Source organism: Dromiciops gliroides, chromosome X (genome assembly GCF_019393635.1).
Source record: "Dromiciops gliroides isolate mDroGli1 chromosome X, mDroGli1.pri, whole genome shotgun sequence".
Lineage (NCBI taxonomy): Eukaryota > Metazoa > Chordata > Mammalia > Microbiotheria > Microbiotheriidae > Dromiciops > Dromiciops gliroides.
In genome coordinates, this window is record NC_057867.1 from 27,834,887 (window position 1) to 27,850,193 (window position 15,307).

General features: G+C 42.5%; 1 protein-coding gene across 2 annotated transcripts in view; it reads left to right on the plus strand.

Moving 5' to 3' along the window:
- The first annotated feature begins 556 nt into the window (after nt 1-556).
- The window catches only part of VSIG4 (V-set and immunoglobulin domain containing 4), a 42,337-nt gene continuing 27,586 nt past the window's right edge, over nt 557-15,307 (plus strand). The window contains exons 1-2 of one of the 2 annotated variants that reach the window (XM_043974946.1): nt 557-844; nt 4,664-5,020. In XM_043974946.1, coding sequence (XP_043830881.1) covers nt 781-844; nt 4,664-5,020 — 421 coding nt within the window. In that variant the 5' untranslated portion in view covers nt 557-780. The remainder of the gene's footprint in view (nt 845-4,663; nt 5,021-15,307) is intronic. The other variant, XM_043974947.1, reaches the window with a different exon arrangement.

The following is a 15,307-nucleotide window of genomic DNA, read 5'->3' on the forward strand; positions in this document are numbered from 1 at the left end:
ACCACAACATGGGAGGTGATGTCATGACTTGCAGTGAACTGGATTTAGGTGAGGGAGGGCTGTGCAATGTCACCTGTCTCAATCTCTCTTCCAGAGTCATCTGGGTCCATTGGCAAGACATATATCAGGATGACTGGAGTTGGCCCCGGATGTTTGAGACAACTGGGGTGAAGTGACTTGCTCAGGTTCACACAGCTAGCAAGTGTCTGAGGTAAGATTTGTATTCAGGTCCTCCCAACTTCAGGGCCAGTGCTCTATCCACTGTGCCACCTAGCTGCCCCCACCCCATGAGTATCGAGTAGCCAGGAGGGATGGACCAGGCACATGAAGGTTAGTGGCATCTGCTGATAAGGAAGGTAGCCCTGGGCTAGCAGAGGTTTGACCCCTGTTCCTTTTCTATTTGGCCATCCCGACTCCTCCAGGTCCTTCAGGGTCTTTCCTAACTCAGGTCAACTACCACCTCCTGGGCCCCGTACGGGGCCCCAGAACAAGCATCGACCCATTGGCCCAGGAGTTCAAAGACTACTGAGCTTTGTTTCAAAGAAAGTCAATACCCCGGAGGGGGAGGAGGGAGGGGATGGCCTCCAACTCAGAGCTGCCTCCCTCAACCCCAGGGCTAACTCGCTCCCCCCCCACGCACCCTTATGACTCAACCTAGGAAGATAGGCAGTGGGACTGGGAACTGAGTGAGAGATAATAGGGAAGGAAGGAGAGCTGGCGAGGTACCAGACGCCGGCTTTGGACTCATCGGCACCAGGAGGAAGAAGGCAGCTGTGGGCTATGAATGCCATGGCGCTGTTCCTGGGGGTGGCTCTCCTGGCCCACCTCTCAGTCCATCTGAACGGTAAGTGCTGGGCTAGGGGCCCCGCTAGGCGTGCCGGCATCGGGGTGGCCAGGTGGGGTCCTGGGTGCTCTGTTCTCACTGGGCCAGCTCTTCGGCACAGGGAATCCTCTGGAAAGGGAAGCGGGCACCAAGGAGCCATCCAGCAACCCTGAAACAAGAGCTGAGCCTCCGGGGGTGTGGTCTGGGGCAAAGAACACCATACCTGGTGCCGGGAGAAGGGTCTCAGGTGCCAAGGGGCTCTGGGGCCATGCCCTCCTGGCCTGGATGCTTTTCCATCTAGAAATGGGGAGGAGGTACCATTTGGGCCGGCTTCTGGGGCTAGCTGGTCATTTTAATAATGTTCTAAGTCACTGCTGGAGCTGCCTATGGAAAGATCCAGAGATTGGGGGCCAAAGACCTAGAATGAAAGCTCAGCTTTACTACTCATTGACTGTGGGACTTTGGGCAAATTCCTTCCCCTCCCTGGGCCTCAGTTTCCTCCTCTGAACATTATTAAGACTACTATTTAGTCCTAGGCAGACTGGGTGACCCCTTAGGGATAGGGATTGGATGTGATAGCATCTCAGACTTGGAGCTGTGTGATGGTGGCCAAGTCACCTCGGTTCTGTTTCCTCTGGAAAAAGGGGGCTTGGACTCCATGACCCCCAAGGACCCTCCTTGGCCAGCTATGATCTTAGAAGTAGGTTGTTATTGCTATATGGAACTCCCGGGGGAGGAAGCTCCTTCCGTTAAAGCAAGTCAGCACCTTCTCTGAAACTCTGAGTCTTGCCGAGTTTCCTAGAGCACAGAGAGGTTGAGTAACTTGTGCAGGGTCACTCAGTGTCAAGAGGAGTTAAAGATGGGACTTGAGCAGAATCTTCTTGATTCAGAGCCCACTGAGCCTCCCAAAATGTTGAGCTTTCAGGAGATTCTGAAAGGTCTCCGTGCCTCTCCGTATTCCCGATGTGGGAAATTGACCCACTGGAGTTTCATCCCTTTAACAAAGGCCGTGATCCCTGTTAAAAAAAAAAAACAATCCCCCAACAGGGCTAACATTTGAAGCTGTTAGCTGTCATTGACACACAGGTGGTGATGAATTCTGTAGCATCACTGGGAGGTCTGAAGACTTTAAGCTGTAGTTCCAGTTGTTTTTATTACCTACTTGGACTTAGACAAGGTCCCTCTGTGCCTCAGTTTCCTCATCTCTAAAATTCTCCAGTTAGAGGACCTCCGTTGGACTGATTGGTTCATAAGGTCCCTTCCAGATCTGACTTTGTGTGTTCTATGTTCTAAGCGGCCCCCAGTGCTGCCATTCCAAGTTCTAAGATCCCTCCTAGTTCTGCCATTCCATCATTTATCATTGTAAATGGACATTTTGATAAAGAGGGAACAGTAGGGCATTTGGGAGCTGTTGTGAAGACTGTGGGGCTTCACTGGGTGGTAGAAAAGGGTGAACAAAAAGGAATCCATTGTTAGGTCTTCCTGGCAGGCTGGGGATGGATGGAGGTGCCCTCCCATATTTCTAGCAATTGTCCAGCAATGGTTAGTCCTGGGTCAAAGAGCCTACAGTTTTCCCCAGGCTCTCCCCAGACCACATTTGTGCCATAGGGAATGCCAACATTATTATCTGCCTTTTATAAGGTAGGTTCAGACAGGTGCCACATACGGCCACCCTATAGCAGGGCTGGCCTTGAGCCCTGTGGGACCCATCACCTGTCCTTTGTACTCTTCTTGGTCTTTTATTGAAATCAAGGACTCCACACCCAGGGCAAAGTAATGAAAAAGAAGCAGACCCTTGACTACATCCCCTCTGCTGGCCTTCCTATCTCTGGGGCTGCCCCTTCCTGCCCTTATCTGGGCCTGTTCTGAGAAAAGGACCTGCTCTGGGCCAATAATTGATCCCCATGGGTCTCCAGAGTAAGAAGACCTGCAGAAAGGGAGACCCGGACACTTTCCAACCTTACTTCTCTTTAATTTTTTTACATTTTAAAAATAATTACTGGGGGCAGCTAGGTGGTACAGTGGATAAAGCACCAGCCCTGGATTCAGGAGGACCTGAGTTCAAATTCGGCCTCAGACACTTAATACTCACTAGCTGTGTGACCCTGGGCAACTCACTTAACCCCCAATTGCCTCACTAAAAAAAATAATTACTTTAATAAATAGTTAATAACATTCTGGGCCGCTAGGTAGCACAATGGATAGAGCACTCGGCCTGGAGTCAGGAAGACTCATCTTTCTGAGTTCCAATCTGGCCTCAGACACTTCCTAGCTGTGTGACCCTAGACAAGTCACTTAACCTTGCTTGCCTCAGTTCCTCATCTGTCAAATGAGCTGGAGAAGTAAATGGCAAACCACTCAAGGATCTTTGCCAAGAAAACCCCCAAAGAGTCAAAGAGTCAGTCAGACACAACTGAAACAACTGAATAGCAGTAGCAACAACAAAAATGTACATATTCCATATACAAGTCCACCTTTCTTTAAACTACGCTTTCTCCCCATATAGTTTGGCTAGAAGGGCCCTAGAGCTGACTAGGGCCTTAGAGCTTAGAACGTCAGAGCTAACTGGAACATTAGAATACAGAACATCAGAGCCTAGAAGGGCCTTAGATTGTAGTGTCAGGGGTGGTAGGGATCTTAGAACAGGGAAGGACAGAGCCAAGGACCTTAGAAGGTAGGATCATGGAGGGAGGCAGCAGGCCCAGTGGCTGTTTCCCTGAAATGGTTTTATCCTGCCCAGATTTCCAGTAAGGTTAGGAGCATTGCTTAATCCTTACAGTTGCTCCCGAGCTCAGTCCTGGTTCTAGGTCACTGCTCTAAGAGAAGGTGACTGTCAGTTCTATTTCTGGTTTTTGTATTTCCAGCACCTAGGACAGTGCCAGACACACAAGGTAGTTCCTCACTAAATGTTTGTTGATTGATTGACTGATCTAGGGGAGAGAATGTCATTTGGTACAGAGCCACAGGTTGCCACAAGATAATCAGGCTCTCCTGCCAGGACCTTGGGAAAATCCCTTCCCTTCCCTGGGCCTCAGTTTCTCCCTCTGTAAAATGAAGGAATCAGTCTATATGGCCTCAGAGATTCCCTCCGGCTCTAGATCTAGGAGCCTACATTGGATGACTCCCCTCCCCTCCCTTCTCCTCAGTTTCTTCCTCTGTAAAATGAGGGGTCAGACTAGGTGGCATCTGATGTCCCTTCCAGCTCTGGCGACCCTATGAAGTCGGAGGGAGGGAGTCCCTACTGCTTTGGTCGTCATGGCTTTCACTCCTTGGTGATAGCCAGGAGAGAAGGATATTGGCTATTGAAGAAACTGTGAATGGCTGGAATGGGGGCAGGGGTGAAGAAGGCAGTGGGGAGGATAATGGTGAAGAGAACCATGGGGACCAGCAACTCAGTTAAAGTTCACACCTGCTGGGTTGCCCCAAGCTCTTCTCCTCCTGGCCATCATTTACCAGCTCTTGGTCATTCTCAAAAAGTCAATCACTCTTCAGGTCTTGGATGGTTGATTCTCAGTTCTCTTAAGCCATCACAGAGAAAGTGAGGTTTGAGATGGGGAGAGGGAAGAGAGAATAGAAAGTCTGAAGGGTGGAGTTGACTAAAGTTCTTGCCTGGGCTTTCCTGGTTCCTAGGAGAATAATAGGCAAACACTGAAAAAGCCAAGTGGCATAGTGGAAAGAGACTAGGCCTACTCCCAGCTGTCATTAGCTGTGTGACTTAGGGTAGATCACAGTCTCTCTGGTCCTCACTTTCGCCATTTACAAGGTATAACAGGGAACGATAATGCATTAGAGGAATGTTGGGTAGTATTATTATAATCATTTCTATACCCCATCTCCCAGCTGTCCCCACGTTGGATGGGCCTCTCAAGATGATTGGCCCCTGGAAAGGGAATCTCAACATCGCCTGCACCTACCGCCCCATGGAAGGTTACACACAAATCGTAGTGAAGTGGTTGGTACGGCAGGATGGTGACCCCATCACCATCTTTTTGCGGGATTTTTCTGGGGACCACATTCAACAGGCCAAGTACAGAGGTCGACTGCAGGTGAGCAGAGAGACCCCTGGAGATGTGTCCCTATCGCTGGAAACCTTGGAGATGGATGACAGGGGTCGATATGTATGCCAAGTAACCTGGAATGCCCCTGATGGTGGACAGCTTGTGAAAGAGAGGACAACAGAACTACAAATCCAGAAACGTGAGTTTGAGACAAGGGGGAAAGGACAAGGTTGAATGAGAGACTGGCAAGGGAACATGCATAACCTAGAAGAGAGGGTCTAAGTCTTGTCCCCTTAAACCCCCTCAGTTCTAACATTCTATATTCTAAGCCCCCTATCAGCTGGGACATTCTGTGTTCTTAGACCCCTCCCAGCTCTTACATTCTAGGTTTTAAGGCCCCTCCCATTTCTAAAATTCTGTTCTATATTCTAAGCCCCCTCTCAGCTCTGACATTTTTTGTGCTATAGCTTCTCCTACCTCTGTCATTCTGTGCTCTTTGACCCCTGTAACTCAAACTTTCTAAGTTCTAAGGCCCCTCCAACCTCAAACATAATACATTCTAAACCCCCATCAGCCCTTACATTTTTTGTTCTTAGACCCCCCCAGTTCTAAATTCTATTTTCTAAGCCCCCCTCTGCTCTAACATTCTATATTCTAGGCCCCCATCAGCTCTGACATTTTGTGTTCTTAGACCCCTCCCAGCTCTAATATTCTATTTTCTTTTTTAAAATTTTTTTCTTTTTTCTTTTTTTTTCTTTTGGTTGGGCAATAAGGGTTTAATATCCTATTTTCTAAGTCCCCCACAGCTCTATGATTCTATTTTCTAAGCCCCCCTCAGCTCTAACATTCTATATTCTAGGCCCCCATCAGCTCTGAAATTTTGTGTTCTAAGACACCCCCCTGTAAAATTCTATTTTCTAAGTCCCCATAACTCCAACATTCTATATTCTAAACACCCTATAAGCCTGACAATTTTTGTTCTTAGACCCCTCCCCAGATCTAATATTCTATTTTCTTTTTTTTAAAACTTTTTTTTCTTTTTATTTATTTATTTATGTTAGGATGGCCAATGAGGGTTTAATATTCTCTTTTCTAAGTCCCCAACAGCTCTAACATTCCATATTCTAAACAACCTATAAGCCCAGACATTTTGTGTTCTTAGACCCCTCCCAGCTCTAATATTCTATTTTCTTTTTTTTTTTATTTTTTTCTCTTTTGGTTGGGCAATGAGGGTTTAATATTCTATTTTCTAAATCCCCCACAGCTCTATGATTCTATATTCTAAAACCCCTATCACCTCTGACATTTTGTTTTCTTCGATCCCGCCCCCCAGCTCCAATATTCTATTTTCTAAGCCCCCCTCAGCTCTAACATTCTATATTCTTAGCCCCCTATCAGGACTGACATTTTTTCTTCTTAAACCCCCCTCCAGCTCTAACATTCTATTTTCTAAGCCCCCAACAGCTCTAACATTCTGTTAACCTGGAAATTAAGGAAACAATCAATATAGGAGAAATAAGGTCTTTAATCAGGGCTCCTGGTATTGCAAAGCTCAGAAGCTAGGAATACCCAAAGATGGGAACTGAGGACAGGGTTTTTATGGGGTAACAGAACAAAAAGGGAACCAAAAGATTGCTCCAGAGTCATGTACAACTACTTAATGCAAACGAACCTTTAGCAAAAGAAACAATAGAACTGCTAGATGCTACTAACTCTAAATAGAAACTACTTAATGTAGATGGACCCTTTTTACATATAAAGTCCAGGGAGTAAGGCAGGGATCATTTTGCTTGGGGGAGGATCCATAAGTCCATCAAGAGTATGGGATTGACAAAAGATTGGGTAGGCCCAGGCAATTCACCTGCCGGGGTAGGGGACACTGGATGGGGAATCAGTTCTAAGTAAATTTTGTAGTTATCATTTCCTCCTCTTGGTCAAGATGAATTCTGGGATTCGTAGATGACCAAAAATAGTCTTGGGGCTTGAAACAGCATTCTCAGGCCACTTCCAGGCATCTTGGGACAGCAGTCTACACTGATGCCGTCTGCTTCTTTTTCCTGGTCAGATGAAGTTTGGTATTGCTGGCAGTATGTCTGGCTGTTCATTCAGGCACTGGAGTCTTCTTCAGATGTGATAAGTGGATCCAGCTGTCACTTCCTTTCAGTTTATGCAGCCAAGGGGGTTGGTCAACAGCACTTGGAAGGGAATCCTTTTCCAGTAGACCCAGTCTCCAGGTTCCAACTGTAGGTTAGACTGAATTAAGATTGAGCAACTAGAAAATAACTGAGAGACAAGGTGATTAAGGTGATGAAGAGTTTGGGTGAGTCTTTCACAATAGGACAGAAGGGAGACCTTAATGGAGAGGGAGTCACTTGAGGGAAAAAAGAGAGGCAGAGGACACCCAGAGATGATTTCAAAAGGTGAAAGAGAATGGGTACCCTAAGGTTCAGAAGAACTAGGGGAAGGGCTTTTGGCCATGGTAGTAAATTCAAATCACCCATAAACTTTCCAAGCTGAACCTTAATGATCCCAATGGTAAGTTTTACCAAACCTGAGGATTGGGAGTGGTAAGCATAGTGTAAATGCTGAAGTACTGGCCAGGAAGCTAACAACTGGGAGACAACTGAACCAGTAAAAGAAGTACCTCAATCAATGTGAACTTCATTAGGAATTCCCCAGGTGGGAAAAATCTTTTCTGATAAGTGCTTGGCTACAGCTGTTACAATAGCTTTCCTATAAGGGAAAGCTTCTACCCAATGGGAGAACATGCAAACCATAAAACAAACTTATAACTAGAAAAGGGCGGAAGTTGAATAAAATCAATCTGCCAGATCTAAAAAGGGGTGAAGGAAATTTCCTAGGGGTAAGTTTTAAGGGCTTGCTTACATTATATTTAAGACAGATCTCACATTGTAGATAAATGCCGCATGCAGCTTATCTCAATTTTACCACCAGTATTTGCGGCCTAACCTAAGCAGTTTGTCAGGACTCCAGTGACTTCAAGAGTGAAGGTATTCCATCATAGGTCAATGGAAAGAGTTGGGAAGGACTGGGCATCCATTTGGTCCATACCAGAGCCCAGAGTTTTTATCCTTTTTACACCCTTCTAGGCTTTGCCTGTCCTATAAGGGAAAGGACATGGTCCTTTGGACTACAGCAAGCTTTCCTGGGGTCAATGTTAACTTGGGGCCAGGTCCAGGGGATGTAATGGAAGACAGACTAATAGGGAGTGGGGTTTCCTGAGCAACCTGCTTGGCATGTAGGTCAGCAAGGGCATTAACCCAGGCATGGGGAGAATCTTCACGGGAGTGTCCTGGCATTTTAACAATCACTGCTGCTAGCGACAAAAGGGAGTCAAGCAATCTCTAGATATGTGGGACTGCCAGAAGACATCGGGAACCCTTTATATTTCCATAACATCCTGAAATCCCCAACACATACCTGGTATCCAGTAAAAAATGGTCATTAGTTTTCCTCTTTCTAATTCACAAGCTCCAATCAGGACTTCAAATTCAGCCTCTTGTGCTGAGGAAACCAAAGGAAGGGGTCAATAACCTCTTCTGTGGTGGTGATAGCATACCCAGCATCATTTGAGACAGGAACCAGCAATATATCAGGAATAATCCGGGGTTTCTATCTCAGTTTTGGGTTATAGAGATCTCTAATCCTTCAAGACAGAGACTATTGTCTAATATCAGATGTCCTAAAAACTTAAAACCTGAGAACAAGATACTTTATGGCATGAGGTGAGAACAATGGAGTCAGCTTTTGAAAATTGGAGATCCAGGGAGCAAAGGAATAACTCATCCACATACTGGAGAGGGTGGAGCCTATAGGCAACTTAAGGTAGCAAGGTCTGCTTTTAAAATTTGTGAAAAGTAGGAGGCAGAACAGTCCAAGTGTACTGCAGGCCCTCCCAGGTAAAGGTAAAGTAACAAAGTAAAAACTGGCAATTCACACCAAAGGATCCACTGAAAAAGGCACTAGAGAAATCAAAGGTAAAAATAGTGGAATCATGGGAAATTATATTCAGGAGAGTATAGGCATTAGGGACCACAGATGCTCTAGGAATCACAGGAACATTCACTGCTCAGGTCATGGACAAGCAATACCATGAGCTCACAAAGAAGGACCAGAACCTAGTGTAGGGAACTAAAAGACCAGGCGATAGGTAGTCCTTAATGAGAAGCCTAATGCCTTCAATTGCCTCTAGAAAGGAAATACTGTGAGACTCAAGGAAGAGATTTAGAGGGTCCAAGGGAATCTGGATTGGAGAGACACTAAGAACCTTTACAATGTTAGAAGAGTTAACCCGATGGGATTTCTAGGGGTGGGGAAGAGCAGATTAAGACAAGAGCTGTCAGGGTATGGGGGAATGTAGAGAGCTTTACAGAAAGAGGGAGAGCTGGATATCATTATGGGGAGAGAATTAAATAGAGTTCTATATATCTGGTGAAAGTCATGGCCTAGAAGGTAGGGAGGCGCATCTTTTTACTTTTTAATTATTTTTTGGTAGGCAATGGGGGTTAAGTGACTTGCCCAGGGTCACACAGCTAGTAAGTGTCAAGTGTCTGAGGCCGGATTTGAACTCAGGTACTCCTGACTCTAGGGCCGGCACTTTAACCACTGCGCCATCTAGCTGCCCCCATCTTTTTACATTTTCATTAGAAATTAATTGTAACAGTAATCCTATCTTTCAGGAAAAAAATAGACTATACCTCATTAAGGTTGGTTCTGATAATTCACACTTTTTGCCTAAAAATACCATTAATAGTTAGAACAACATTTAAAAAGTAGATGAATGCTATGGAAGTTTGTAATCCTTGCAATGAAATAGAATATTAAGGGAAAGAGAAAGGTTAAAACAGCATAAATGTTTTAACAAAAACCAGATAGTAAAACAGATTCCAGTTGAATGTCCTATTTTGAAATAAAACTTACTCAAACATCTATCAATTAAAAGTTATTAGGGGGCGGCTAGGTGGCGCAGTGGATAAAGCACCGGCCCTGGATTCAGGAGTACCTGAGTTCAAATCTGGCCTCAGACACTTGACACTTACCAGCTGTGTGACCCTGGGCAAGTCACTTAACCCCCATTGCCCGGCAAAAAACAAAAAACAGAAAAGTTATTAAACATAAAAGCCATCATAATATTTGAATTGCTAGGAGTATGAAAACTTGAAAATACCTATGAAGCTTGAAGAAAGAAAACAGTAAAAGTTTAGCAAAGTTTTTAAAAAGTTATTAACTATTAACCATTATTTATGTGCGTAATTATTTCAACAGTAACTGCTTAACAGAGCTATTGAGAAAAACGATGAAACAGCACCACTGCTAAATGGAACAAGTTTCTCTGGCATATTAGGGAAACCTCCAGGTTTCAGAATTTTAAAATATGTTCTTGCTAGAAGCCAAGTGAATTTTCCCAGAGTCATACATTCATTAAACCTAGATAGGGCGAATCCCAGAGGAAAAACTTGAACAAAGACTTTGAGATCACCTCTTTGTGAATTCACAGTAATACTGCATTTCTAAACAAAGTTTCAAGTATTTGACATTCTTTTTTTGTTTGTTTGTTTTTTTAGTGAGGCAATTAGGGTTAAGTGACTTGCCCAGGGTCACACAGCTAGTAAGTGTTAAGTGTCTGAGGCCGGATTTGAACTCGGGTACTCCTGACTCCAGGGCCGGTGCTCTATCCACTGCGCCATCTAGCTGCCCCTTTTGACATTCTTTTAACAGTTGTACTTATAACAATTTATAAGCCCAAAAGAATACTCTATAGTTACCAAATATCCACATTACAAATTAGTAAACTAAAGTAACTTGCTTTAAGATCATGCAATGAACAAATTTCCAGATCCAAATTTTTAAACACTTTATCTTAATGCAAATCTCAAAATAAACCAACTTTAAAAACCTACACATCTTAGTAGAAGGCATATTTCACTTAAAATAAGACAAATAGAATTCAGTTATAACTGGAACTATTTCCATATGGTAAAATTCTCAATTTATCTGAAGCTTAATATTATCAATTATTATCAATAAACTCATTTTGCGTTTTTTTTTTGGGGGGGGTTTGCAGGGCAGGAAGGGTTAAGTGACTTGCCCAGGGTCACACAGCTAGTAAGTGTCAAGTGTCTGAGGCTGGATTTGAACTCAGGTCCTCCTGAATCCAAGGTCAATGCTTTATCCACTGTGCCACATAGCTGCCCCCAATAAACTCGTTTTTAAATGGTGATAAGCACTGAAGACTGAGAAGCCAGATAGTTCCCCAAATTTAAAAAGAACCCGATTAACCTTGATTTTGGGGTTCATAAAAGCTGGATTTAAACTATCTAATATTGAAGATCAATTCTCAACTAAAGTTTTAACAAATTTCTTAAAAACAAGTAAAAATAAAATCAAGCTATAGTCTCTCTAACTGCCTCTCTGTGTAAATTACCTTTCTGACAATTCTACTTTGAGTAGCAAAGAGGATTGCTAACCAAGTGCAAAATAAAGGACTCACACATACATATAAACAACATTTTAACACAAGTAGTATTCTACAAGTACAGACACAAAAACATTAAACAATGGTAAATATTCTTAAGAAAATTTGCCATGGGGCAACTAGGTGACACAGTGGATAAAGCAGCAGCCCTGGATTCAGGAGGACCTGAGTTCAAATCTGGCCTCAGACAATTGACACTTACTAGCTGTGTGACCCTGAGCAAGTCACTTAACCCTCATTGCCCCACCAAAAAAAAAATAATAATTTGGCATGCACAAATTAAGTCCTCCTCTACCTTCAAAGACATATTAATTTGAGCCAGATCAATTGGTCTCTTTTTTTTCCTTAAAAAATTAGACCTTTTTCTGAGGGACAAAATGTCTTATCAAAAATTCTATTTTCCTCCCCTCCCTTTTTTTTAAAGGGAGGAGGGTTCAGATTCAGATTCTCACTTAATTGATTCAAAATGCCATTGAAAAAGGAGAAAGAAAAAAAGTCCCACTCAGGGCCTTTAACTTTTGGACTGGCAGAATCAAGAGTAAACTCAAAAAGGAATGACCCCACTGTGGCCATCAATGTTGTGGGTCAGACTTGAATGCTGCTACCACTTGCAATCATGTAGTACATGATTTGAAAACAAAACCCGGCAGCCGTCCTTTCCAGGACCTGTCAGAGTGGCCACACGTGGTCCATAAAAACCTGCAGCCATCCCCTTTTGGGGGACCTGTCAGAACGGACCCATTACATAGTCATCCATGGACATAACCAGACCCCCAATTAGGAACTCATGAGAAAAGGAAGCGAGTTCTGAATTTGAGAGACCCTTACCCAGGCCAGGCCTCCGAATTTGAGTCCACACTGGAACACATAAGATTCCTGCTGGTTCCCAGCATCCAGAGGTCAAAAACAGTGGCTGGCTGGACACAGAGTCCTCAAATCCCAAAAGAGCCCCTATATGCAAACCTAGAAATTAAGGAAACAATCAATAACAATCTTTAATTGGGGCAGAAGAACTATAGTTGTGGTATCGAAAAGCTCAGAAGCTCTGACATTTGGTGTTCTTAGACCCCTCCTGGCTCTAATATGCTATTTTCTTTTTTTTTAATTATTTTCTTTTTTCTTTTTTTTCCTTTGGTTGGGCAATGAGGGTTTAATATTCTATTTTCTAAGTCCCCCACAGCTCTAACATCCTATATTCTAAGCCCCGTATCAGGCCTGACATTCTTTGTTCTTAGACTGCCCCCCTAGCTCTAAAATTCTATTTTCTAAGCCCCCCACAGCTCTAACATTCTATATTCTTTTTTGGGGGTGGGGCAACGAGGGTTAAGTGACTTGTGCAGGGTCACACAACTACTAAGTGTCAAGTGTCTGAGGCCAGATTTGAACTCAGGTACTCCTGAATCCAGGGCTGGTGCTTTATCCACTGTGCCACCTAGCTGCCCCCTAACATTCTATATTCTAAACAACTTATCTGCCCTGATATTTTTTTTCTTTGATCCCCACCTTCCGTTCTAAAATTCTATTTTCTTTTTATTTTTGTTCATTTTAAAATAGATGTATCTTTAATCAGAATTTAACGAACCCCAAATAAAATTAGCTTTTCCAGATGATGACAAACAACAACAGCAACAAAAAGACTGTACATAGAATCATGGTTCTCTACTATACCCAACTTAATTTTCCTTTGACTACATATATAATAAATTTAACACGTAACTTACTTTTAAAATAATTATTGTTGTTCAGTTGTTTTTCAGTCACGTCTGACTCTTCTTGAACCGATTTGCCGTTTTCTTGGCAAAGATACTGGAGCAATTTGCCATAAAATTCTGTTTTCTAATCCCCCAACAACTTTAACACTCTATATTCTAAACACCTTATCTGCCCTGATATTTTTTCTTCTTTGACTCCTCCAAGTTCTAATATTCTGTTTACTAAGCCCCCCTTAGCTCTAACATTCTATATTCTAAGCCCCAATCAGCTCTGACATTTTGTGTTCTTAGACCCCTCCCAGCTCTAATATTCTATTTTCTTTTTAAATTTTTTTTCCTTTTTTCTTTTGTTTTTTAAATTTTTTTTGGTTGGGCAGTGAGGGTTTAATATTCTATTTTGTAAATCACCAAAAGCTCTATCATTCTATAATCTAAACAGCCTATCAGCTCTGACATTTTGTGTTCTTGGATCAACCCCCAGCTCTAAAATTCTATTTTCTAAGTCCCCAAAAGCTCTAACATTCTATATTCTAAACACCTTATCTGCACTGACATTTTTTTCTTCTCTGACCCCCCTCAGTCCTAAAATTCTATTTACTAAGCCCCCCTCAGCTCTAACATTCTATATTCTAAGCCCCCTGACATTTGGTGTTCTAAGGCCCCTCCAAGCTCTAATATTCTATTTTCTTTTTTTTTTAAATTTTTTTCTGTTCCTTTTTTTTTTGGTTGGGTAATGAGGGTTTAATATTCTATTTACTAAGCTCCCCTCAGCTCTAACATTTTATTTTTAAGCCCCCATCAGCCGTGACATTTTGTGTTATTAAACCCCTCCCAACTCTAATACTCTTTTCCTTTTTTTAAACATGTTTTTCCTTGTCTTTTCTTTTTCTTTTCATTTTTTGGTTGGGCAGTGAGGATTTAATATTCTATTTTCTAAATCTCCCAAAGCTCTGTCGTTCTATAATCTAAACCCCCTATCAGGCCTGACATTTTTTGTTCTTAGACCACCCCCTAGCTCTAATTTTTTTTTCTAAGCCCCCAAAAGCTCTAACATTCTATATTCTAAACACCTTATCTACCCAGACATTTTTTGTTCTTAGACCCCTCCCAGCTCCAATATTCTATTTTCTAATCCCCACCCAGCTCTAAAATTCTATATTCTAAGCCCCCATCAGGACTGTCAATTTTTGTTCTTCAACCCCCACCTCAGTTCTAAAATTCAATTTTCTAAGCCCCCAACAACTCTAACATTCTATATTCTAAACACGTTATCTGCCCTAACATTTTTTCTTCTTTGATCCCTCCAAGTTCTAATATTCAATTTACTAAGCCCCCCTCAGCTCTAACATTCTATAGTCTAAGCCCCTATCAGCTCTGACATTTTGTTTTCTTAGACCCCTCCCAGCTCTAATATTCTTTTTTTAAATTTTTTATTTTCTTTTTAATTTTTTTTTTGGTTGGGCAGTGAGGGTTTAATATTCTATTTTCTAAATCCCCAACAACTCTATCATTCTATAATCTAAACCCCCTATCAGACCTGACATTTTGTGTTCTTGGATCACCCGCCAGCTCTAAAATTCTATTTTCTAAGCCCCCTATCAAGCCTGACATTTTGTGTTCTTAGACCACCCCCCTAGCTCTAAAATTCTATTTTCTAAGTCTCCAAAAGCTCTAACATTCTATATTCTAAACACCTTATCTGCACTGACAATTTTTCTTCTCTGACCCCCCTCAGTCCTAAAATTCTATTTACTAAGCCCCCCTCGACTTTAACATTCTATATTCTAAGCCCCCTGACATTTGGTGTTCTAAGGCCCCTCCATGCTCTAATATTCTATTTTCTTTTTTTTTCTTTTTTTATTTTTTCTGTTCCTTTTTTTTTGGTAATGAGGGTTTAATATTCTATTTACTAAGATCACCTCAGCTCTAACATTTTATTTTCTAAGCCCCCTATCAGCTGTGACATTTTGTGTTCTTAGACCCCTCCCAGCTCTAATACTCTATTTTCCTTTTTTTTAATTTTTTCTTTTTTCTTTTCGTTTCTTTTTGGGGGTTGGGCAGTGAGGATTTAATATTCTATTTTCCAAATCCCCCACAGCTCTATCGTTCTATAATCTAAACCCCCTATAAGGCCTGACATTATTTGTTCTTAGACCACCTCCCTAGCTCTAAAATTCTATTTTCTAAGGCCCCAAAAGCTCTAACATTCTATATTCTAAGCCGCCTATCAGCTCTGACTTTTGGTGTTCTAAGACACCTCCCAGGTCTAATATTCTAT